General features: G+C 62.9%; 5 protein-coding genes and 1 long non-coding RNA gene across 9 annotated transcripts in view; 2 read left to right on the top strand and 4 right to left on the bottom strand.

The window, feature by feature from the left end:
- Positions 1-6: 6 nt before the first annotated feature.
- SHE (Src homology 2 domain containing E) lies at positions 7-3838 on the top strand. The gene is made up of 6 exons (XM_029964259.1): positions 7-250; positions 884-1010; positions 1810-2118; positions 2532-2682; positions 2787-2906; positions 3331-3838. The coding sequence occupies exons 1-6, from the start codon at positions 65-67 to the stop codon at positions 3515-3517; spliced, it is 1080 nt and encodes a 359-aa protein (XP_029820119.1). The 5' UTR covers positions 7-64; the 3' UTR covers positions 3518-3838.
- A 490-nt stretch (positions 3839-4328) lies between these two features.
- IL6R (interleukin 6 receptor) lies at positions 4329-7820 on the bottom strand. Of its 3 annotated transcripts, none has more exons than XM_029964250.1 (10): positions 7726-7820; positions 6770-7021; positions 6564-6687; positions 6025-6209; positions 5785-5948; positions 5565-5709; positions 5441-5484; positions 5264-5342; positions 5063-5171; positions 4329-4991 (listed from the first exon to the last, which is right to left on the bottom strand). In XM_029964250.1, the coding sequence occupies exons 1-10, from the start codon at positions 7817-7819 to the stop codon at positions 4802-4804; spliced, it is 1386 nt and encodes a 461-aa protein (XP_029820110.1). In that variant the 5' UTR covers position 7820; the 3' UTR covers positions 4329-4801. The 3 variants fall into 3 exon arrangements, with proteins under 3 accessions (XP_029820110.1, XP_029820116.1, XP_029820113.1); XM_029964256.1 differs by having other exon boundaries at positions 5273-5342; XM_029964253.1 differs by having other exon boundaries at positions 5785-5945.
- A 789-nt stretch (positions 7821-8609) lies between these two features.
- ATP8B2 (ATPase phospholipid transporting 8B2) lies at positions 8610-17225 on the bottom strand. Of its 2 annotated transcripts, XM_008926042.4 has the most exons (26): positions 17117-17225; positions 16398-16511; positions 16124-16222; positions 15932-15993; positions 15744-15816; positions 15314-15384; positions 15084-15163; positions 14722-14880; positions 14556-14644; positions 14276-14472; positions 13390-13598; positions 13131-13174; positions 12890-13055; positions 12632-12820; positions 12324-12439; positions 12026-12190; positions 11835-11946; positions 11588-11693; positions 11317-11461; positions 11049-11232; positions 10636-10859; positions 10261-10344; positions 9834-10079; positions 9614-9752; positions 9394-9524; positions 8610-9300 (listed from the first exon to the last, which is right to left on the bottom strand). In XM_008926042.4, exons 1-26 carry the CDS (start codon positions 17192-17194, stop codon positions 9013-9015), a joined length of 3570 nt encoding a protein of 1189 aa, XP_008924290.2. In that variant the 5' UTR covers positions 17195-17225; the 3' UTR covers positions 8610-9012. The 2 variants fall into 2 exon arrangements, with proteins under 2 accessions (XP_008924290.2, XP_017944116.1); XM_018088627.3 differs by lacking the exons at positions 16398-16511; positions 17117-17225 and having other exon boundaries at positions 15314-15361; positions 16124-16179.
- Positions 17226-18314: 1089 nt separating this feature from the next.
- On the top strand, positions 18315-20387 carry LOC108644287. Its single transcript, XR_001923183.2, has 3 exons — positions 18315-18581; positions 18710-18784; positions 19682-20387. It is a non-coding gene; the product is annotated as an uncharacterized LOC108644287 (long non-coding RNA).
- AQP10 (aquaporin 10) lies at positions 18558-20609 on the bottom strand. The gene is made up of 6 exons (XM_018088626.1): positions 20433-20609; positions 19659-19785; positions 19426-19563; positions 19220-19338; positions 18922-19139; positions 18558-18851 (listed from the first exon to the last, which is right to left on the bottom strand). The coding sequence occupies exons 1-6, from the start codon at positions 20535-20537 to the stop codon at positions 18563-18565; spliced, it is 996 nt and encodes a 331-aa protein (XP_017944115.1). The 5' UTR covers positions 20538-20609; the 3' UTR covers positions 18558-18562.
- Positions 20610-21077: 468 nt separating this feature from the next.
- HAX1 (HCLS1 associated protein X-1) overlaps positions 21078-22162 on the bottom strand; it is a 1839-nt gene continuing 754 nt past the window's right edge. The window contains exons 4-8 of the mRNA XM_029964136.1: positions 21993-22136; positions 21781-21896; positions 21561-21711; positions 21343-21488; positions 21078-21214 (exon numbers count right to left, since the gene is read on the bottom strand). Coding sequence (XP_029819996.1) covers positions 21370-21488; positions 21561-21711; positions 21781-21896; positions 21993-22136 — 530 coding nt within the window. The 3' untranslated portion in view covers positions 21078-21214; positions 21343-21369. The remainder of the gene's footprint in view (positions 21215-21342; positions 21489-21560; positions 21712-21780; positions 21897-21992; positions 22137-22162) is intronic.

The raw sequence follows: 22162 nt of genomic DNA, 5'->3' as shown, positions 1-22162 counted from the left end.
GGAAGGGGGCAGCCGGCTGTCACGGGACAACCTGCAGGGTCTGCTCCAGGCCGCCACTGGGAAGATGAGGAAGAATTCTCGAGCGGAGGGAGGCATGCCAGAGGGACCCCCCAAAACCTGCGGCGCCTACATCAACCGCCTCATCAAAGTGGAGGCTCCCGAGAAGAATGGGAAGGGATACCCTGGCCCCCTGCCCGCTGGCCTGCCTGCCCCCGAGCAGGACAAGGGAAAGACCCCCAAGACAGAGACGGTAAGGCAGGGACCGAGGTGGGAGAGGGGGAGGCGCACTGTGGGGAGCCCGCAGCAGTGGCAGCTTTAACCACTTTGGGCTTCTGACTCATTAGCCCGCTGACTCCGGCCTTTCATCCCACTCGGCTCCACTGCTTTCAAATCCCTTCAAAGCTGCCTTCATCCCAACTACCCTTCATCAGCCAGACAAGTGTGAGAGGGGTCGCTGGGCCCCCTCGCCACGTCCCATTTGTCCCATCCTACCCTGACCCCAGCACTCGGCTGCTGGTTGAACAAAGGCTGATGTAAAGCTTTTCTGGGAAGCTAGACTTTCACCCCTGCACAGCCTTTGGGGGACTGGGAGCTAGATGGGGGGCAGGGGGAGGGGGCGTTGCTGTCACACAAAAGGGTCCCAGAGTTCCCCCCAGGCTCCTCCCCCCACTGCTGAGGTGCATAGGGATGGACACTGCCCCCACCCAAAGGTGCCACTGGATGCACCCTCCTGGGGTTGTGACATGGCTCCATTTACCCCAGAGGAACCACCATCTTCCCCTGGGGACCCCAGTGTCCTGTTCCCAGCTCTGTGCCAGTGGCATCCCTGCCCCCCCTTCTGGGTCCCCTGCCCTGAGGCCAGCAGTGCCTGTCCCCTCATCAGGTCATCATCCTGGAGGACTATGCTGACCCCTATGACGCCAAGCGCACCAAGGGGCAACGGGACGCCGAGCGCCTGGGGGAGAATGATGGGTACATGGAGCCCTACGATGCCCAGCAGATGATCACAGGTACGTGCCATGTTGAGCCATGCCACGACACTGCAGCTGGCACCACTCCCCAGCCGGGAGTGCACAGCAGCCCTTGGAGCCACCCGGCACGGGAGGCTTCAGGAACAGGAAAGCTGCTCGCTGCTTCCTGTGGCTGTGTGGGACCAGATAAGGAGTGGGAGCAAGGCCGGACACTGACCTGTGCCCGCCGGCCCCTTGACCGCTGCCATGACCTGCTGCCACCGCCTGATGGGTGCGTATGGCCAGCGCAAAGCTCTCAGTGCCCCCCAGTCATCCCAGGGTGGGGGTACCGCCCCTGAGACTCCTCCGTGGTCATGCCCCCCAGATGGTGACCCCTCAGGGCCGGCGTGGCGACCGTCCAGCTGGCCACAACAACAGGAACTGACTGGGCCGGAAGCTGGAAATAAAAGATTTGCTGCTGATGGTTTTTTTCCGTGCGGGGCAGCCCAGGCTGTTTGGCGGAGACTGGTGCCGTGGGGAGAAGCAGGGGGCCAGGAGGGGCGAGCCCCCCGGGGTGGCCTCCCTCATGGCTGGGCTCCAGCCTGGGGTGTAGCATCCTGCCCCTGCAGGACTCAGCTGGCCCCACCACTGTGGGCCTGTGCCTGTGGCGCCAGGGCCGCGACAGCAGACCAGGCGCCATGAGGATGGGCCCCTTCCTGCTCCTGCTCCTCCCAAGCTGGTTCCCAGTGGGGCGTTCCCAGTATGGGGTCCCCTGTGCACATCCCTCTCCAAGGGCTGGTATTGGGAGTGGGGGGGTCTAAGGGGACACATCCTGACCCACCATCCCTCTTCCCCACAGAAATCCGTCGTCGGGGCTCCAAGGATCCCCTGGTCAAAACTATCCTGCTGCTGGACAGTCCTGGCGAGTCGGGGGAGGGGGGTGCCAAACTGGAGCCGGCCAAGTGGCTGGGGGGCAAGGAGGTGGCAGGGAAGGGGTCACAGCTCTACGACACCCCCTATGAGCCTGGGGAGGGGGTGGCTGGGGGGACCCTGGAGCACAGGGTGTGGGCCAGTGACGGGCGCCTGCCCGAGAACGACGAGCGCCCAGCGGGAGAGTACGAGCAGCCCTGGGAGTGGAAGAAGGAGCAGATTGTCAAAGCATTGTCAGGTAGGGGACAGGCATGGGATGGGAATGGGGATGACAACAGGGACAGGGATAGGGACAGACTTTTTAGCAGGACAAGAGGGGATGGTTTTAAACTATAAGGGGAAATTTAGATTAGATATAAGAAGGTTTTTGTGCTGGAGGGTGGCGAGGCACTGGCACAGGTTGCCCAGAGAGGTGGTAGATGTCTGTCTGCAAGGTCAAGTTGGATGGGGCTCTGAGCAACCAGATGTAGCTGAAAATGTCCCTTTTCATGGGGTTGGACCAGATGGGAACAGGTACGTGGATGGAGAAGGGGATGGAACTGGGACTGGGGAAGGTGCCAGGGCTGGGGATAGGGACAGAGCTAAGGGTGGGGATTAGAAGTGGAAGTGGCCTAGAAGGGGTTTTGGAGGCTCATATCTCATCCTTCCCAGTCCAGTTTGAGGGCTCGGAACGTCCCAAAGAGGAGACGCTGCGGCAGCACCTACGCCAGAAGAGCTGGACCCCCAAGATGCTGAAGCCGGTGGGGGCCGAGCACAGTGAGGGGGAGCGGGTGGACCCTGCCCTGGCACTGGAAAAACAGCCGTGAGTTGCAAGGCCAAGCCATGTGTGAGAAACGGTGGGTGGGGGGGCAGGGTGCCCAGGGCTTTGCCTTGGCTCAGCATCCCTTCCTCGGTGTCCCCCCACAGATGGTACCACGGGGCCATCACGCGGGCTGAGGCAGAGAGCCGGCTGCAGACGTGCCGGGAGGCAGGGTACCTGGTGCGCACCAGCGAGACCGGCAGCGGCAAGTACTCCATCGCGCTGAAGTGAGTGTCAGGGTGGCCACAGAGTCGGGGGGGTCCCGGTCCCGGCGGGGGGAGGGGTCCCGTCCTGGGGGGATGCGGCGAGGGGTCCCACCCTGGGGGATGCTGCATCGAGAGCCTCCCCACTGGTTGTTCACACCCGAGCCCTGATGGGAAGGGAGCACCCAGATCCCATGGTATGGCACCCCCAGACCCACGGAGGAACCCCAGGCATCCTGGTGTGGCACTGGGGTGGGGGGTGGGGGGTGGCGTGTACCCCTCCCCGGCACATTGTCAGGAGCGCCAGTGGCGTTTCCTTCCTGAGGAAGTGGAGCCCCTGGAGCTGAAACAATCAGAGCAGGACGGGAACAAACAGGGGTGGATGCGGCCGCGGGGCAGACGGGCGCCGGGGGGCCGGCGGCAAAGCTGATGCCCGCTGGCCGCCCAGGACCAGCCAGGGCTGCGTCCACATCATTGTAGCCCAGACCAAGGACAACAAGTACACGCTCAGCCAGGCCAGCGGCGTCTTCGCCAGCATCCCTGAGGTCGTGCACTACTACTCCACTGAGAAGCTGCCCTTCAAGGGGGCCGAGCACATGGCCCTGTTGCACCCTGTCCACTGCAAGCTGCATTAGTGCCCGCTGATGCCCCCCCAGACTGATCTGCGACCTCCACTTCTGTCATACGGGGCAGGTCTGCCCACGGAGATGGCCACATGCCACGGGGAGGGTCCAGAGGGAATGCCTCTGTCAAGTCATGACCTTGATCCTGGACTCCAGCAGGGCTGTTGGGATTTTGCCAGGACAAATCTTGACCACCCTGTGCCAGAGCTGACAGGCCACGGGGCTGCCCAGGGTGGGGGACCACAGCGAGACTGGGATGTGTAACGATATAGTAAAATAAATTTGTTGGCTGAGAAGGGCCAGCAGTCCCAGATGGCTGGGATGGGGCTCGTGCCAGGAAGAGTCGCCACAGTTTCGGGGGCCAGGGGTACTGGGGCTCCCCCAGCCACACATCTGCATCCTGCTAGGCTTTTTATAGCAGGGGGCCGGTGGAGGGGAAGGGGAACGCTGTCCCCAGGGCGCCTGAACACCCGCTACCCTCACCCTGCGGTTTCCTCCCCGGGTGCAGCTGCAGCTCTCTGGGGCGTTGCACAACCCAGTGTGGGGTGGGCACTGCATAGAAGAGGGGGCATGGCCTGAGGGTTCATGGCATGGCGTTTGTGGCGGAGGGGGTGCACAGCACAGGGGGTACAGCCTGGGAGGCACTGGAGGTACAGGGAGCTCACTGTGGGGTACACAGTGCAGTTGGGAGGCACAGCAAGGCAGAGGGTGCATGGACTGGGGTTACACAGCCCACTCTCACCCCCCCACACTGGAGTCACTCCCAGGCAAGGGGGCGCTGCAGTGATCCCTCCATTACTCCCCCCCACAGCATCCATTCCGGTACAAATCCAAAGCATTTATTGGAGCCACATTGTCTTATTTCCCCAACATATGCTTTAAAAAGGAGCCCCGGGGGGCCCAGAGCAGAAGTATGGGGCTGATCCAGCCAGGCCCCCCTCCCTCCCTGACCCCTGTGGCACTGCAGGGACTAGGCCCTTCCCCTGGGATCCTCAAACCTGACCCCGGGCCGGCTCCCACGCTCCGGCACAGCCCTGTTTCCAGTGCTGCCACCACCGCCCATCCCAGCTTAGCCATGGCTCTGAAGGTGCCCTCCAGGACCCAGTTTGGGGCTCCCCCCCAACTGCTTCTCCACAGGGGTGGCACTGATTCCCCTCCTCAGAGGCTGCTCCCAGCCACAGAGCCACCGGATAGTGGGGGGAGCTGCTCCCAGAGCCACATCACAGCCCTGGGAATCCTGGGGCGAGCAACCCCCACCTGACCCCCAAAGCACCTGCCAGCACATTCAGCCCCTGGCTACTGCCTTGAAGAGGAATAGTCCAAGTGGGTGATGTGGAGCGTTCCAGGGGCCGTGGGGGTGGGGCATGAGAGCAGGGGGGTGTCACTGAGTGGGGGTCTAGGGAGGCCCAGGGGGACCAGCATATGCTGCCCCTCGCCCTCCGGCTTGGTCCCCCGCTGCCTGCCTGTCCACCACATCTGCCTGTACCTGCAAGGGCAGAGAGTCTGGGTCAGGGGGGCCAGACAGAGCCCCCTGGCCAGGCACTCCCCAGCACTCACCTCACCACGATGCCAACAAAGAGGGCAATGCCCAGGAGCAGGCTCCCTCCGGCCACCAGGAAGGTATAGGGGGATGCCACAGGGTGGGCACTGGGTTCCATGACAGACCCTGACATGGAGAGAATGGATGGGCTCACTGCATGGATGGGGGACCTGGGTGTGTCCCAGACCCCCACCCCCAACCCAGGAACCCCTCCTCACCATCAGCACCATCAGCACGGTCCTCCCAGAAGAGCTCTGGGGGCAGTGTCACCTCATAGCTGTCATCTTCCAAGGGGAACTGCAAAAGGAAGCAGGGGTGCACAATGGCATGGGGCAGCCCTTGTCCCACATGGGGACAGGAGTATGTGGTAGCCCCCAGGGCTGAGGCCATCCCACCTGTGAGCTGAAAGGTCCCTTTTCAGAGGTGAAGTCCCTGGGGTCTGCAAGACGAGAGGGGAGCATGAGGCTGGGGGACCCCACACAGAGCCTCCACCCTCAGGGCTCTGTGTCCCACTCGTACCTGTCCAGGGGGTGCCCACAGCCTCCCGACTCCACTCGCTCCATGTGCCATGGCCGAACTCATCCTGCGCCCTCACCTGCACCACGTGCTTCGTCCCCCGCCATGCATCACGAATGTCCAGCCACGTTGTCGTCACCTGATCCACCTAGAGAGGACATGGGGCTGGGGACAGCCTGGACAGGGACCAGCAACAGCTGGATTCTAGGGAGAGGGGTCTCACCTCCATGAAGGCTGGGGCAGGCTCAGGGCGGTAGCGGACCTGGAAGCGGAGCCAGTAGAAACGGGGGTCCCAGGACAAGGGGTAGGACCAGTTGACCCGCAGCCACTGAGGCGCCTTCTCCAGCGCCTCCACCGTCACATTGAGGGGGGGATCAGGCTTCACTGCTGGGGAAGGGGGGGCTCAGGGCCTGGCACTGTGCCCTCGGCCACCCCAGCCCCCAGCAAGAGGGGCAGCACTCACGGACACTGCTGAGGGTGATGATCTTGTCTTTGCCGGCCAAGCCACTGGCGCTGTTGCTGACACATGTGGACACCACAAGGTGTTTGGTATCCTCGGTGCCAGGTGGCACCTTCACCCGGCAAACAAACTTCCGTGCCTTGGAGAAGTAGCGGCACCGCTGCTCTGTGGCGTTCTCAGCCGTGAACCTGTGGGGCCACAGCTCAGTGGGGGCTGCAGCACGCACCAAACCAGGCATGGGGCAGCTGCAGGGGATGCATCCTATGCTGTGGAGTCCCAGGCAGCACAGGGGAAAGGCTCTGTGGGGATGGAAATGTTCCATGCCACGAGGTCCCAGGCAACATGGGGGAAGGGGTCAGTGGGGAAGGAACACATCCCATGCTGTGGGGTCCCAGCTCCCAGTAGTTGCTAGGGAAAGGGTCTGAAGGGAGGGAAGCATCTTGAGCTGTGGCGTTCCAGATGGCACTGGAGGAAGGGTCCATGGGGACACATTCTGTGCTGTGGGGTCCCAGCCCATGGTGGATGCAGCGACAGTGGCTCACCTACGCTTCACCCAGAGCATTGCCCGTGTCCCCGGGGATGGCTTCGTCCGCTGTGGCCACTCGCACAGGACATCCTTGTCATGGCTCCGTCGGTAGCAGGACACTTGGGGGGTTTCGAGGGGCTCTGCAAAGCAAGGAGGTGCTGAAGGACAGGGGCCATAGCGGGTAATGCTGCCAGGGACATCCCTACCCCGGTGTGGACCCACCTTCCACCAGCAGCAGCAGGGAGCGCAGTAGGCGGCTCCCCACAGAGCAGACGTAGCGCCCCGAGTCCTCGTAGCGCAGCCACCGCAGGAGCAGCACGTTGCCCTCCGCCAGCCGCCGTCCACGGCCTCCCGGCACTGCTGCTCCGCGCTCCTCCACCTGCCACTGCACTGTGACATTTGCGGGCACCTCGTCCCTGCAGATCAAAGTGATGTTGGCTCCCAGGCGGCCCAACACCACGTCCCGCGACAGTCCTGTGAGGGCAAGAGGGGGTCAGGTGATCAAGATGAGACCTCGAGTGCAGTGAGTGTCCCCAGATGAGGGGGGCACCCCACCATCTGCTCCCCACGTCCAGTGGCTGCTCAGGGTCAAGGCACTGAGCTGGAGAGAGGCAGCAGTTCCCCCACGGAGTGGTGGCACCCAGGACCACGCGGAGTGGCCACCAGACCCACCGTCACCCCAGTTAGGGACGGCACCGCAGCATCAAACGCGGTGTGTATTGAGGGGTCTGGCGGTGGAGCGCACGGCTCAGGGAGGTGGCAGACTGGGGCGGGTGGTGCCGGAGGGGTTAAGCGACAGCGCTGGCTGGCAGCCCCAGTCAGGCCTGAGCTCCCTCCAAAGGTCAACGGCCGGGGTGGACCTGCTGTTCCCTTCGGCTCCTGCTGCTGGGAACGCACCCTGCACCCAGGACACAGCACCCAGGACACACCATAGGGCATCCAGCACCCACTCAGCACCAGGACACAGCACTCAGGACACAGTCCCCCAGCCCCAGCACCCACCTTAACCCCCCTCTCCAGCACCCCCAGGGGTGCCCGGTATTCCCACCCGCCAGGCTCCTGCGGGACAGGTAGGGAACCGCATGTGTCTCCTCGCCGTGTCCGGACCCGTGGGGCCCCGGTACCCGGAGAGGGTCGGGTTCTCCACCCCCACCCTGCACGGTGCCGGTAGCACTCACCGGAGGGGCCACAGGGCCGCCCGGCGGCGGCGAACTGGAGGAGGAGAAGGAGGAGGAGGCGGGGGAGGAGGAGCGGCCCAGGCGGCCTCAACATGCTCCCGGTCCCGGGCAGAAAAACATCAGCGAGCCGCCGGTGCCGCGCTTGCTGAAACCGGGCGGAGGCGGCGGGGGCGGCACGTGCGCCCGGTGGGGGCGGGGACAGGGGCCGGCACCGGGGGGCGGGACAAGAGCCGCCACCGCCCCCTCCCATCCCCGGATCCCCTCCCCCGGTATTCCACCGGACACAGGACACGGCAGAAGCTGCTCAGAATATTATTTTCTTTTTTAAATAAATAAAAAAAAAAGCTGGCTTTTGGTTCTTTTTTTTCTCAGTGGAACCATAAAATGATACAATTCCGCCACACAGAAACGAGTAATAAATTATCCACCCCTCCACCGAAATAACCCCAAACAGCCCCTAAACCCCCTCCAGACCTCACCAACACCCGCCTCAACAGGCTCATCTTTGGTATTGCATCTCCGGGACCCCAACACCCTCGGAGACCCCTGGGGGATCCCCCAGTGCCCACCCACAGCCCAGGAGCGCTCAGTCCCGCGGGAGCTGGCAAGGAGGAGGGAGGAAGCAGAGGCCGAGGGTTGCGCAAGACCCCGCGTGGGAGTGAATCACGGCAGCCGCCAACACTCCAGTCCCTGTAGCACGGGAACGCTTCCCCTTTCCCACCCGGCACCCACCGTCCTGCTGTACCCCGAGGTGGAGGGACAAGGAGGGTGACCTTCCTCCCCTGCCCATTCTCTCCTACCCAATTGGACAAGAAACAAGTTGCTCTGTAAACTCGGAGGGCTTTTCCTTCCTTTTTTTTTTTTTTTTTGGTTGATATTTTTTTTTGGTTGCTATTTTTTTGTGGGTGTTTTTTCCCTTTGTTTATATAAAAAGAAGACACGTGGGTGAGGGATGGCGAGGGGGCCACAGGCCCCCCAGGCCCCTCCACCTCTGGCATGGATACATTCGTATGTGATGGGGCATTTGCACTCCGTGGAAGTGAATACTGACAGAGGAGTGAATGGGGGGTGAGGTCAGTCTGTCCATCCATCCGCCCCAGGGAGGGAAAGAGTATATTTTTTGGCTACAGTGTGATAGTCCAGACTCCTCCAAACCTCAGCATTGATGCCCACATGACCTGTGCTCCCACCATGGGACCCTCTCGACAAAGGGCTTTGCCCTCCCCAGAGTCAGGGGGAGAGGAAAGGGGGCCCTGGCTGCACTGGAGGGGATGTGACCCTCCACCCTCACACCTTGAGGGTCTTGTCAGCTGTGCCACTGGGACTGCTGGCACCGCTGCCCTCACTGCCCTTCTTCTTCCACAGGGTCTCGATCCAGCTGGTGCTGGGGCGGGAGGCAAAGCTAGAGAGCGCCAAGGAGCTGAGCCGCATGTTCTTGCCAGACATGATTAGCTCTCCGAATCCCTCCTGGTGGGAGAAGGCGTAGCCGGAGCGGCGTGAGCCCACACGCCCTGCGCGCCGCACGCACCGGTGCTGCGTCTTCTGCTTCTTCCGAACCAGCTGAGTGTAGCGCACCTGGGACACAGGGACAGGGTCAGGGACCTGTGGAGACATCTGGCCCCAGGGACAGGGCCCCACGTCCCCGTCCCCATGGCCACGCACTCTCACCGTGTCCGAGAGTTCAGGTTTCAGGTCCAGCTTGAGGAAGCGAAAGGCCACAACAGGCATGATGCAGACCACAGTGGTGAGAGCGATGGTCAGCCAGACTGTGGGCTGGGCTAGCGTGTTCTGTGCGTTGCCTGGGGGGGGAGCATGAGTCCAGCGAGAGCCAGGCTGGGGCAGCACCCGGCTGTGGTTGGGGGCACAGGGCAGCCCTCCAGGGACTCACCCACAAAGCGGAACTGGTTGGGGAACATTCGGAAGAGGCCGTCACTGTGCATGGTGAAGAGGATGGCGAAGTAGGTGGCCAGGCTACCCCAGATGAAGAAGTGGTTGATGGCTGTCCAGAATCCTGTGTCCAGCCCAATCTGGAGGGATGCAGGAGGAAGTAGGGCAAGGGGATGCCCAAGGTGCCCCAAGGGACTGGGGCTGAGCAGCCACATCCCTACCTGCACACTGACAACAATCACAAGGGAGGTGGCAACGGTGACGGCAAAGGACTGGTAGTCAGCCAGTTGGGCACCGTCGTCACGGGTGGCATCAGCGAAGACGCCGTAGGGGATGAAGAACATGAGGACAGATGTATAGATGCCCTGGGTGATGCAGATGAAGAACTCCCGCTTGTTGAAGAGCAGGTTCAGCTGCCCAGGCTCATAAAGCTTGGGGTACTCCATGCTCCGCTGCTCTGGTACATCCTGGGGGAACAGGACGCTCTGGGCACCTCCCTTTAGTCGCAGGCAGGCTACGGTCCACAGAGGGACAAGGACAGCCTGGCCTGGGCACCCAGGCAGCCCTTCTTCCCACAAGGGGGGCACAAAGGGGAGTGGGGCCAGCTCCTCACACACCCACAGACCCTCTCACTGCCCCCCACCATACCTGGTCAAAGACACCCATGGCAAGCACGGGCAGCGACGTGTAGACAATGTTGTACAGTGTGATGAAGTACTGGTCGTACACGGTCTGCATGGAACAGAGCGCTCAGGGGGGCATGATACCTGCCCACCCTGTGCCCCACCCAGCCCCAAAGTCCATGTGCCCACACCTGCAGGGACAGGAGAGCCGCCCCCAGCCCCCTGGAGTTGCCCACCCTGACATGGGCTCCTCGCACCCACTGCACGCTGGATCCTGGGCTGTGCCTGCTGGCTCAGGATGAGTCCCCAGGGGAGCTCAAGGATCAGGACCTGCTTTTGAGCCAAGGGGTCCCGCAGGCAAACCCTCTCCAGCTCTGAGTGTGAGAAGCCACCAACTCACCTGCGCCGAGAAGCCGCAGAAGAAGCCAAACCAGAAGTGGACCATGGTGAAGGCAAAGTTCTTGTAGAAGAAGTAGCAAAGGAACTTGCACATGCGCAGGTAGGACCAGCGCCCGTGCACCAGGAGAAGGCGCTGCAGGAACTTGAACTGGGAGAAGGAGTAGTCAGAGGCCAGCACGGCTTGGATGCCCTCCTGCCCGCTGATGCCCACCCCAATATGGGCAGCTGCAGAAGAAAGAGAGATTGGAGTGAGGAGGGGGCTGCCAGGAGCACAGGGTACAAGAGTGGCAACCCCAGCACAGGGACTGTGTTCCTTTGGGGCACAGAAGGGTGAGGACAGAGGCTGCCATAGGCCTCAGGGTGGTGCAAGGGGGGCCCTGTCCCTCCCATGGTCCCCCAGACCCCATGTCTTACTCTTGATCATGTTGACGTCATTGGCCCCATCACCAATGGCCAAGGTCACACCTTTCTTGTACTTCTTCACCAGCTCCACCACCTGGGCTTTCTGCAAGGGTGTGACACGGCAGCATATAACAGCCTTGCAGGCACACGCTGTCTCCAGGAATTCCACCTCCATGTCTGCCTCCAGTGCATGGGCCTGCAAGGAGAGCAGGGGACAGTGAGGTCACAGCCCGCAGCTGGGCACAGGGCCCTGTCCTGCCTGGTGCTCCCAGAGCCCTACCAGGCTGTGCCCATTGATGACCAGGGCATATTCGCCTGCAATGGCTTCCAGCACAGAAGTGAGCTTGGAGGAGGAGAGTTTCTCCTCGTAGGAGAAGCCATTGCCCACAGAGCGCGATGCATCCATCATTTTCTCTCGGGCTTTCCTGAGGAGAGAGGAGGGATAGGGGCCATGGGGCCCCGACTCAGGGCACTTTCATATCTCCAGCTCCCCCAGTTGTAGCTGTGCCCCACACTAGCCGCGTTTGTGTCCTCTGCCCCTCGACCCTCACCTGAGCTCCTCTCGCACCTCCAGCACAGTGTGGCCTGTGACCACGAACACCTCTGTCATGTCATCTGTCAGCATCTTGCAGGAGTAGCCAATGTTCACAGCTGTTTCTGGGGACAGGAAATCAGGGGCTGAACCAGGGTTGGCTCAGGAGAGAGTGTCCATCCCACCAGCCCCCAGGCAGGTGGGATCCAGCCCCTAAACGTCCTCATCTCCAGCCAGCCCCAGACCCCTCCCCAGCCATGCCTCACCCTGCTTGTCCCCCGTCAGCACCCAGATCTTGATGTTGGCCAGCGTCAGAATGGCGATGGTTTCAGGGACCCCCTGCTGCAGTTTGTCCTCAATGGCTGTTGCTCCGAGCAGCTGGGGGACCCAAACAGGCAGGAGGTAAACAGGGACTGCCCCCAGTCACCATTCACTCCTCAGTCCCCATCCCACCTACCATCATATCGTGCTCCACCTCGTCGTAGAGCCGAGCCAGGCAATCCTCACGGGCCTCAGAGGCACTGCCAGCCCAGCGCAGACGCTCAGACCAGTCCCTGTAGTAGCTCTCCTCCAGGTCTTTGTAAGCCAGCACCAGTGTCCGCAGCCCCTCGGCAGCATACTCCTGCAAGTGGTCAGATCTGGGAGGACTGGTAGACCCTGACAGTGTTCCTAGGACAGGGCACAAGCATGGCTCGGTGCTCCTGGGCAGCCACTCTTCCCTCCCCACCCTGCCCCCAGGACCCTGCCCCACACACATTGAGGTGGTCGGCGGTGACGCTGGTCAGGTCCTGGTTGATGGGGTGCAGCCGCTCCAGAAGGATGGTGTCAGCGCCTTTGCAGTACAGCCGGATCTTGCCCTCAGGGCAGCGGACTACAGGGTGCAGGGGACAGGATGCCTGGCTTAGGGGTGAAGGAGCAGGTCCCGCTCTGACCCCCCAGCCATCACCCCACAGTCACATCCCCGTTAGCATGGGACTGGTCCCCCAGCACACCGCACCGAGCCCTGCACCACAACCCCACGCAGCCTTCCCAGTCCCTGTGCCACGCACACCCAGCACCTCACCGATGACAGACATGCGCTTGCGGATGTTGTTGAAGTCCAGGATGGCCAGCAGCTGGTAGGTGATGGCTTGACCCAGCTCGTGCACCGTGATGGTCTTGGGTGTGCGGAACCGGAACACGAAGCCAAAGTTTCTGGCAGCCGTGACCAGCGCTCCCTCGTCCGGGGACTGTGCCTTGTACAACAGCTCCCCTGGGGACAGCACGGGGATCAGTGCCAGTGTCCCACGCCCTACAGGGACAGGTCCTGCCCCATGCCCACCTTCGCTCTTCTCCTCGGACATGACGGTGTGGCAGAGTGAGAGCAGGCGGAAGAACTCGTGCACGTGGGGGTCTCCCAGCTTGACGGCTTCCAGCAGGCTGGAGTCCCAGAACTGGAACCGCGGGTCCGCCAGTGGGTTGAAGGAGAAGTTGACTGGCTCTGGCCTCTGGTGGGGGCAGGGACAGGGTTACTCCCCTGTGGCACGTGGCGTGGGCAGACACCAACCTGGTGGCATCCTCACCTCTCCCAGCTCCGCCTTGTGACCCAGCACATCCTGCACGTCACCTGTGAACCATGGTATTGAGTTAACCATGACAGGGACCCAACACTGCTGCCCCACCAGCAGGCACACCCACGGGGGCCACGGGACAGCAGTAGCCCCACAATGCTCCAGCTGAGCCCTCTTGTCCCCTGGCTGCCCCAAAAGGTCTGCAGGAGGGGAGTCAGTGCACCCCCACCCCCAGGGCAGCCCCAGCATGCTCCAAGCAACCAGCGCTCACCGTAGCTGTGCCCGTTCACAGAGCACTTGCTGAAGACCATGATGTTCTGGGTGAGGGTGCCAGTCTTGTCAGAGAAGATGTACTCCACCTGCCCCAGTTCCTCATTGAGGGTGGTGGTCCGGGCCTCAGCTGGTGTCCGGCGCTTGGCACAGTACATCTTCTTGTCCCAGTTGATGAAGTAGCTGTGCCCAAGCCGGATCACCTCCACGCTGTGAGGGGCACGGCCGGGTGTCACTGGGGCAGGGCAGCACACTGTGCTGAGCCAGTGACGGGCACACACAGCCCCATCCCAGACCCTCAGTGCTCGGGGCACCCCGGCACCCAGGGTGCCCTTCCCCAGGGTTGGCCCGCACCCGCTCCTACCAACAGCCACCGCCAAGACGGGGCCTGGCACCAAGGGGGCAGCCCATTGGGCTCCCCAGGCACCTCACATACCTACGCACCCCAAACGCCCTCCCCAGCCCCCAGGGCAGACAGCAATGAGCTAGTGGGAGGGGTGGGGGTGACACGTTCTTACCTCGGGGCTAAGGGTGACAGAACCCATGCTGGGGAACGAAAAGAGAGAGAAATTAAAAGAGAGAGAGAAGGGGACTGTACAGGAGCCTGGGAGCTGTAGGAGGGCAGAGCAAAATAACCAGCGTGCAGCCAGGGTAGAGAGAGACGAGCAGCCAGACACACACAGCCGGGAGGACCCCGAGGGACCCGTGGGGTCTCAGGTCTTGGGGTGTCCCTGAAGGCAGACATGACCTGTCACCAAGACAGCAGCTCACACCCACCCTGCACACACAGCTCTGCTTGTGGGTCTCCATCCCTGTGTTCCCCCCCCCAGAGGGCACCCCTAATTCCTCACATACCCCCCAAACCAGCCCCTCGGCCCCTGCCCTACCTCACGTAGAGTGAGATGGGCACCACAGTGTTGAGGATGATGATGTAAGACCAGAAGGAGAGGAAGCCAGAGAAGAAGGCACTGTGCACCCCCTCGTCCCAGGGCAAGTAGATCTGGAAGCAGACGCCCACCTCGTGCTCCCAGATGGCATTGCCAATGGCCAGGATCACTCCCATGCACACCAGGAACCCAAAGATCTGGGGATAGGACAGGACAGGACAGGACATCAGAGCCCTGACTGGGCCAGAGCCAGGGCTCCCAAGATCTGCCTTCTGCATACCCAGAGCACCAGTGTGTTCATCAGCCGGTCAATGCTTGTCCGCTTAAATTTGGTCCGGCCACTGTTCTGCATCAGTTTTGTGTCGGGCCCTGGGGAGCAGGAAGGCATCAGGGGGGTCTCTTCCTCCCCTCTGTGCAGTGCAGCTGCAGCTGCTGCCTCAGCCTACCTGCGAAGATGACGAGGCCAAAGCACCACTCGGTGTTGCGCAGGACACAGCCTCGCAGCAGCATGTTCTGGTTGCTCAGGGGGTACTTGTTCTCCTTCCAGTACAGCGTCCCACCAAACTTGTCAAGCTTGTTGTTGGGGGGTTCACAGACCACCTCGCCTGGGTGCAGGGGATGGCTCAGCTGGGCCTTGCCTTCTTCACATGGCCAGCTGCATCCAGTGCCCCAGCACCATCCCAGGTGCCCCAGAGATCTGCTTCAAGCCGCAGGACAACGCCGTGTGGCTGATCCTGGTTTCTCCAGGGTGGTGGAGGAAGGAACGTGGGGGCTGCCCCGTGGCAGAGGGCTGGTCGCGGGCACTCACCGTCAAAGCGAGCCAGCTTGCTGGTGTCCCCCAGCTCCGCGGTGACAGGTATGGCCTGGCGCACCTTCATGTTGGTCTCTCTGCAGGCAAGGAGGCACTACATTAGAGACAGCCTGGCAGGGAGGGCCTTGGCAGGTGCTGCCTGGCAGCTCCTACTCTGCCCACAGCCCACTCTCTCACTCCCAGCTGCTGCCTTCCCCCGGCCCTGCAAGGTGAGCAGGGGCACCCACCCGTCCAGCTCTGCAGTCTCTATGTAGCACAACCCATGGGGTTCGCTGCTGGAGAGAAGAAGTAGATCGGCCTGCTGGGAGAGATATGTGAAGGGCTGCACCGACACCAGGGCTCCACGACACCCTCCCCAGGGAAGCTCCTGGCCCCTGGATGTCAGCAGGGTCCCTGAAGCCTCGGCAAAGGCCGTCGCCAGCCCATCCCTTGCACCCAGGCCTGGCCATCATTGCCCCAAGCACCCAGATTCCCAGAGTTCAAACAAGGCTCTGACTCTCCAACCTAAACACAGCTTCCAGGATGAGGAGTCCCTGATGTCCCCACCCCAGGAGGTGATGGAGGAGCACAAAGACAAAGTGGGTGCAGCACCATGTCATTATGCAATCCCTATATGCCACCCAGCTGGGACCATCCTCATCTCAGGGCCGCACTCACCGCCACAAACTGGTTATTCTCCAACTTGATGATGTCTCCAACACGTACATTCATCCACTGCTCCTGCCGGAGGCTGTGCAGGGACAGTGGACTGGAATCAGGCAGGAGCCCTGCCCTGCCCACTGCCCTGTACCACATCCCGCAGGGCCCCGGACCCCTCCCCACTGCCCCATCCCTGTGACACTCACACTCCACCGATCAGCACCTGAGACTCCCGGTTGTTCACCTGGTTGTCGCTTTTATGGCGGAACTGGAAGTGGGGGGAAGAGACAGCAGCATCAGCTCCTTGGGGAGGGGCTCCTGTGCCCCCCCCCTTGCAAATGCCACGGCCCTGCACCCCCACACCAGGGTCCCAACCCCCTGTGAGGGAAATCACTCACATAGTCATCAGTGGCGTCTTTGACAGCTGTGATGGTTAAGACAAGAACCAAAGGCACGATGGTGGTGAACCAGGAGAGTGAAGAGATCTGTGGGATCAGCTGGGGACAGGGAGCAGGAATTACAGGAGAACTGGCCAGCCCCAGGCCCATGCCGCCCCTGCTCAAGGGTGCCAAACTTCCACTATTCCAAGGAGTGGGCGTGCCTGGAGCCCTCCTGGATGCCCAGGTAGGGAAGGAGAGTGTGAGGAGCTCTGCCTGCCCCCCCAGCACTCACCTGCAGGATGAGGAGGAAGAGGAAATAGGTGTTGGCTACTTCCTGGAACTGCTCAAAGAGGTTGACAGGCAGGAAGGTGACAATGTTGTACTTTGAGGTCTTGATGCAGTTGCTCTGGGGACGGATGGGGCAAGAAGGCAGTTCACAGGCTGTCGAGGCCCCATAACCCCCACCCTTGCTCTGGAAGGCAGGGCTGTGGCTCACTGTGCTCTTTGGGGGGCTCTGGGCAGCAGCCTGGACTCCCAGCTCCTGTCCCTGCACTACCTCTGGCACCTTCCTTGGGAAGCTGATTCCTCTGTCTTGGTCACCAGACAGGGCCCTGCCTCCTCCAGCAGTGCAATGCAAGGGTTACCCCAACCCAGACCCCCTGCATTCCTCTCTGCAACCAGCCTTGGAACAGCCAGGGATAACCTCCAGCTTTAGGAGGAGGCCAAGGTGAGCGCTGTCCCTCCCCCAGCACCTCTGGAAGCTGGTCCATAAGGGATGAGGGGCTGAACCCTTCACACAGAGCGCACTGTGTCCCCTAGCCCCACAGCTCCCTTGCCATTAATGTCATCAGCACAAATTTCTCAGGGACAAATATCTATTTTTTTGTCATAACAATAGATATGCCATAACATATCTATTTTTTTGTCATGACCTGTGGGTGACTCAGGCCTCAGCCCCCCCAAACTTGCCCAAACACCCCTGGGAGGGGTTTCAGCTCCCCTCTCACTCACCGCATACTGGAACCTCTCGTTGTACTCCCGCGCGTTGGCTCGCACTCGCCGCTCCTCCTCTGCAACAGAGCGCCCCATCAGTCCTGTGCACCCTGAACACCCCCTGAACCCCGACCGGCCCTGCATTCTGACACCCCCTGCACCCCAACCCCCCTTTCACCCTGACACCCCCTGCACCCCAACCACCCCTGCACCCTGAGAGCCTGCCAAGCCAGTCCCAGAGACCCAGAACCCAGGGAACAGAGAAGCTTCCCAGCTGTGGCCTATGCCAGGACCTGTACTCCTGCACCTGCAGAATCCCAGTGCTGCTTATCTGTACTCCCCACCAGCAAAACCTGCACCCCCAGGCCCCCCAGGCCCGCACTCCTAGACCTCTGCTTATTTGCGTCCCCAGAGCCACAGATTCTGCACCCCCCCATGTCTTGTTTGTCTGCTCCTCCAGCTCGGCACTGCCGGGGTGCCAGACCCTTCCAGCCCTGCACCCCCAGGATGCATCTCTGCACCCCCAGCCCTGCTCATCTGCAACCCCACAACCTCAGTTTAGAACATCCAGATTCTGCACCCCTAGACCGCATCTCTGCTCTCCCAGACACCCAGACCTGCTCAGCTGCACCTCTGGATCCACAGCCCTGCACCCCTAGCCCCCCAGATTCCGCATCCCCAGACCTGCCCAGTCCTGCTTGGCCGCATCCCTGCACTCCCATCCCTGCACCCCCGGCCCCCACTTGCTCCTCCGCCGTGCCCACGCCGCACCCACCCGGCCCGCCGCGGACGCGGACCCGCGGCCACTTCTCGGGCATTCTCCCGGGGCACCGTCATGGCCCGGCCCCGCCCGGGCCCGGCCCGCGCTGCCGCTGCCGGCCCGGGCCCACCCCGCCGCGTTACCGGGGCAGCGGCCACACCGGGGCTTCCTGGGCCCGATGGGCCCCGCCGCGGCCTCCCCGGGCCCCACCGCGCCCCCGGCCCCGCTCACCCGGGGGCCGGCGGGCCGCACCGCTCCATGTCCCGCGGCCCGCAGCCCATGGGGAGCGGGCGGCGGGCCGGGCCGGCCGGGCCGGGACCGGTTCCGCTGCCGCCGCCTCAGCTCCCCATGGCCGCGGCGGCGCCGGGCGGCGGCGGAAGTGCGGGGTGTGGGCCGCGGGGGAGCGGCCGAGCGCGACCCCGGAGGGTCCCGGAGCTCAACCCCGCGGGTGCCCCGGCCGGCGGGGCGGCTCCGGGGGGGCCCGGGGAGCCGGGTGGGTCCCGGAGGGCCAGAGGCAGCCACAGGGGATACCAGGGCGCAGTCCCGGGTCCCGGTGGGACACTCCCCCCACTACCAGCGTGTCACCCAGGCTGAGGTCTCTCTGCAGCCACGCCTGGCTGGCCTGCCCCCCGCGGGGGGCTTGGAGCCGCTGCCTCCCCCATACCCCTGCACACCCACGTCTAGAGACGAGATGCCGCATGACCTCAGGACTCGTTTAATAGTGTGAGGGGGATGGTAGTGGGGACCGTGCTGCTGCTGTGGGGTGGTGGGGGGTACCCGGTAGGCACTGTTCCCCCAGTGTCCTCCTTGGATGACACCCCAGCGTCTAGGTCAATGTTTTTGTTCTCCAGGACGATGGAGCCCTGCTCTTCCAGGGCATCGCCGTCCTCCTCCGGGTAATGGAAAGCCACGAAGAGCTGGTACAGGTATGTGCCCACGGCGGACCCTAGCAGCGGTGCCACCAGGGGCACCCACCACCACCCATTGCCCCTGCTGGAGAGGAGGCAGGGTGAGCAGGGGGTCACCTCTGCCACCCCCACCTCACCCCCTTCCCTCTACCTACCTGAAGACCTCCGGGCCCCAGCCTGCCAGGTAGGTGAAGAGCCGGGGCCCGATGTCACGTGTGGGGTTCAGGGGGCAGCCGCAGTTGGCGCCCATGGCGACTTCGATGGAGAGCACCAGCATAGCTATGACCACTGGTTCTAGGCCCTTGGGGACACCCTTGTTGCGGTTGTCCATGACACCCATGACGCCTGTTAGCAGCACCCCCGTGCCAATCACCTGCAGGGTGACATGGCAGCTCAGCACCACGGGGACCGGCACCATTGGAGAGGGCTGGGGGAGCTGACGGTGGCACCCACCTGGTCCACGAAGCCGTTGGCGACAGACACGTAGTCAGCTGGGTAGGTGGCAAAGATGGAGGCAGTTTCCCGGGGGCCGGACACGGTAAGGGTGCCATTGCTGTAGTGCCAGATGGCATCTGTGGGGCAGAGGCAGAGCCTGTCTGTGAGCCTGGCCAGCCTGGCACCGCCGTGGGGTTCCCCAGCCCGGTGCTGCCCTCCCATACCATAGTAGAGGACGTAGACAGCTCCGGCAGATAGGAAAGATGCCAAGGCCTCCACGAGCACGAAGACGGGAAACTTCCACCAGGGGAACTGCTTCGTCAGGCACATGGCGAGGGTGAACGCCGGGTTCATGTGGGCCCCTACAACCAAGCAGGGAGAGGGGCTAAGAGGAAGGGGTCCTGGGGGACTCAGAGCTGGGGGATGGCAGGAGCTGGTACCCCCTCCTCAGCCTCACCTGAGATTCCCCCTCCTATGTAGATGCCCACCATGACAGCCAGGGCACCTGCCAAGTAGCTGGTGAGGATGTCCCCCTTTGTCTCTTCGCTGGTGACCCTCTGTGCGGCGCCGCCCAGGGTGATTGTCTGGAGAAGAGGGACGTGCCCATCTCAGCCCCACCAGCCCTGTGCTGAGACACCGCCTCCACTGACAGCACAGGGCAGCGAGGCGAGGGCTGTGCCGGTGCCGCCTCTGTGGTTTTGCTCCCCGTCCTTGGACATCGGACAGGCACTGGCAGGGAGGCGCTTACTGCTCTCACTTGTGGTTTTGACAGCAAAGCAATCAAATTATTAGCAATTAAGTGAACTGCTTCCCTGGGGAGGTGGTGGGGAAGAAGTGCTACGGCACAGCCATGGGGACACCATTTGCCATCGTGGGATGTAGCCCAAATGCCAGGAGCAGCTCCAGAGCCCCAACCTCTGCCTACTCCAAGGCAGGAGGAATTGTGGCACGTGCTGCCCGGTGCCACACCCTGATTGCAGCGGAGCCGCGGCACAGGGCGGGCCATGCCACGGGAACAGGGTCCAAGTGGAAGGACAGGCAGTGCTGAGTCGCACATTCGAGAGTGGCGCAGCGCCGAACACCCCCCACCCCAGCAAGGGGCAGGCAGTGGAGTCCTGGGACCCCTGGCACCTGCCAGCACCCCACCGTCAGCCCCATCCTACCCACATGACCCCCGCATCAGCCCTAGCCCCCCCGTTTGCCCCCCACAGCCAAGCCCAGCCCCGCTCACAATGAGGACAAAGGTGCAGAGCAGCTCAGCCAGGCATTCCCGTATCAGCTGGTTCCGAATTCGGAGCAGACGCCGGACCCTAGTCAAGAAGGAAGCAGAGCCCATGGTGCCAGCTTGGAAGGGGCAGCTGTGACAGCGGTGGCAGCAGTGACAGTAGTGCCTCGATCCCAATGGATTTTATGAGCTCTGGGGCCAGGTGGGTGATAATGTGTAGACTTTAAACCAATCAGGGCCACACCGAGGGAGACACCTGGCAGGGACCGGAGTCCCACGTGGGGCTGGGGAACCTTGGGACACCTTGTGACAATGCTGCACCTCAGTAGGGCCAGGTCAGATCCCCAACCAGCCACAGGGAGCCCTGACCTCACTCAGGTGAGTGGGCACAGGCGTTTCCCAGCCAGGAGCCCCCTTCTCCCACCACATCCTTGCCCAAGCTGCAGCTGCAGTCAGTGCTAATGAAGAGGCCCTGGCTCAGCACCAGGCAGTGAAATAGGAGAGGGAGGTGAGCAGGGAGCAGTGCAGGCACAGGAGTCTGGCAACCACCTGCATCCCTCAGGCAGCCCCCCAAGAGCCACCCTGGCAGCCAGGGCAAATCTGCTTCCAGACCCACGAGATTCCAGCCTGAAGGAGCAGAGCAGGTCACTGTTTAGCATAAATAGACTTTATTGCTCTGTACACGCACGCACATTTGGCCCCCCACGGGGGTTCCTGTGGCTCCACAGCACTCCTGAAGGAAGGCAGCCCCCAGGCCAGGTGCCAACTCCCAGGAGGATCTGATCCACCTACAACAAAACCAGGTGGTGAGAAGACGCTGCTGCCCAGTGTCCACTTCGACAGCCTCAGCCCCTGAGCCGTCCCCACGACCCTGGGGAGCCCCGGGGTCCATCGCCCCTGCACATGTCAGACATACTGGGTGCTCAGCCAGGGCCGGGCACAGCTACCAGCTGGAGAACCAGTGTCGGAGGAAGCTGCTCAGGACAGAGGACGGGTCGCTCGGATTGGGAGGGCGAAGCTCGTCCCGCCGCGGCCACGAGTCTGCAAACTGCGCCAGCTCCCCTGGAGAGGCAGGGAGAGCCCCCTCAGCCGGGTGCCTCCCGCCCCTCGCGCCCTCCCCCGCCCCCCACTCACGGTCGTCCATGTTGAGCACCTCCTCCCGGTAGTCCTTGCCCTGCCCGTCCTCCTTGGTGGTGGCGATGAAGGCCTGGTCCCCCCTCCGGCGCGTCACCGTGGTCTCCCGGCGGCCCTGGCTGTCCTGCACGGTGCGACGCTCCTCCACTGCCTGCACGGAGTGCCGAGCCCTCAGAACCCCCGACCTCGACCCCCTTCAGGCACCCGCGGAGACACTCACCCCGTCAGGCAGAGTCACTTTGGTGACAGAGACGCTCTGGAAGTAGGAGCGGGACTTGGGCTCGTTGGGTCTCAGGATGGTCCCCAGCCCCGCGGAGAAAACCTGGGAGTCCAAGTCTGAGGGGAGATGTGACACGGTGGCCGCGTGTGTGGGGACACGCCCCGGCGGCCGCGGCAGCGCAGAGACCCCCGGGCCCCACTCCCAGCACACACCTTGGTCTTCCTTGAGGCCGGGAGGAGCCGGGCGAGCATCTTCCAGCTGCAAGGCAAAGCCACGCGCCGGTGACGCGGGAAGCAAACCCCAACACCAGGGCAACACCGCGACAAGCACCGAGCGGCACCAGCACGGTGCGACGGCTGCCACGGCGGAGGCGGACCCCAAA

The sequence above is a fragment of the Manacus vitellinus genome, unplaced genomic scaffold (genome assembly GCF_001715985.3).
Source record: "Manacus vitellinus isolate BGI_N305 unplaced genomic scaffold, ASM171598v3 scaffold_106_pilon, whole genome shotgun sequence".
NCBI lineage: Eukaryota > Metazoa > Chordata > Aves > Passeriformes > Pipridae > Manacus > Manacus vitellinus.
This window is presented reverse-complemented; position numbering and strand designations above follow the sequence as displayed.

Bases quoted from the DNA above. Each gene is read 5' to 3' on its own strand.
- SHE (XM_029964259.1), top strand. From the start codon at position 65: ATGAGGAAGAATTCTCGAGCGGAGGGAGGCATGCCAGAGGGACCCCCC. The intron at 251-883 runs GTAAGGCAGGGA...TCCCCTCATCAG, and splicing joins AGACCCCCAAGACAGAGACG to GTCATCATCCTGGAGGACTA. The intron at 2,119-2,531 runs GTAGGGGACAGG...CATCCTTCCCAG, and splicing joins GATTGTCAAAGCATTGTCAG to TCCAGTTTGAGGGCTCGGAA.
- IL6R (XM_029964250.1), bottom strand. From the start codon at position 7,819: ATGTTGAGGCCGCCTGGGCCGCTCCTCCTCCCCCGCCTCCTCCTCCTT. The intron at 6,210-6,563 runs GTGAGCCACTGT...GTGGCCCCACAG, and splicing joins ATGCTCTGGGTGAAGCGTAG to GTTCACGGCTGAGAACGCCA. The intron at 5,710-5,784 runs GTGAGACCCCTC...TGTCCTCTCTAG, and splicing joins CTGCCCCAGCCTTCATGGAG to GTGGATCAGGTGACGACAAC.
- ATP8B2 (XM_008926042.4), bottom strand. From the start codon at position 17,194: ATGGGGCGCTCTGTTGCAGAGGAGGAGCGGCGAGTGCGAGCCAACGCG. The intron at 15,994-16,123 runs GTGAGTGATTTC...CCCCACTTCCAG, and splicing joins AAGACGCCACTGATGACTAT to TTCCGCCATAAAAGCGACAA. The intron at 11,694-11,834 runs GTGAGGCATGGC...TCCTGTCCCCAG, and splicing joins GCTGACGGGGGACAAGCAGG to AAACAGCTGTGAACATTGGC.
- AQP10 (XM_018088626.1), bottom strand. From the start codon at position 20,537: ATGGGCTCTGCTTCCTTCTTGACTAGGGTCCGGCGTCTGCTCCGAATT. The intron at 19,564-19,658 runs GTGAGGCTGAGG...GCTTGGTTGTAG, and splicing joins CATAGGAGGGGGAATCTCAG to GGGCCCACATGAACCCGGCG. The intron at 19,339-19,425 runs GTATGGGAGGGC...TCTGCCCCACAG, and splicing joins TGTCTACGTCCTCTACTATG to ATGCCATCTGGCACTACAGC.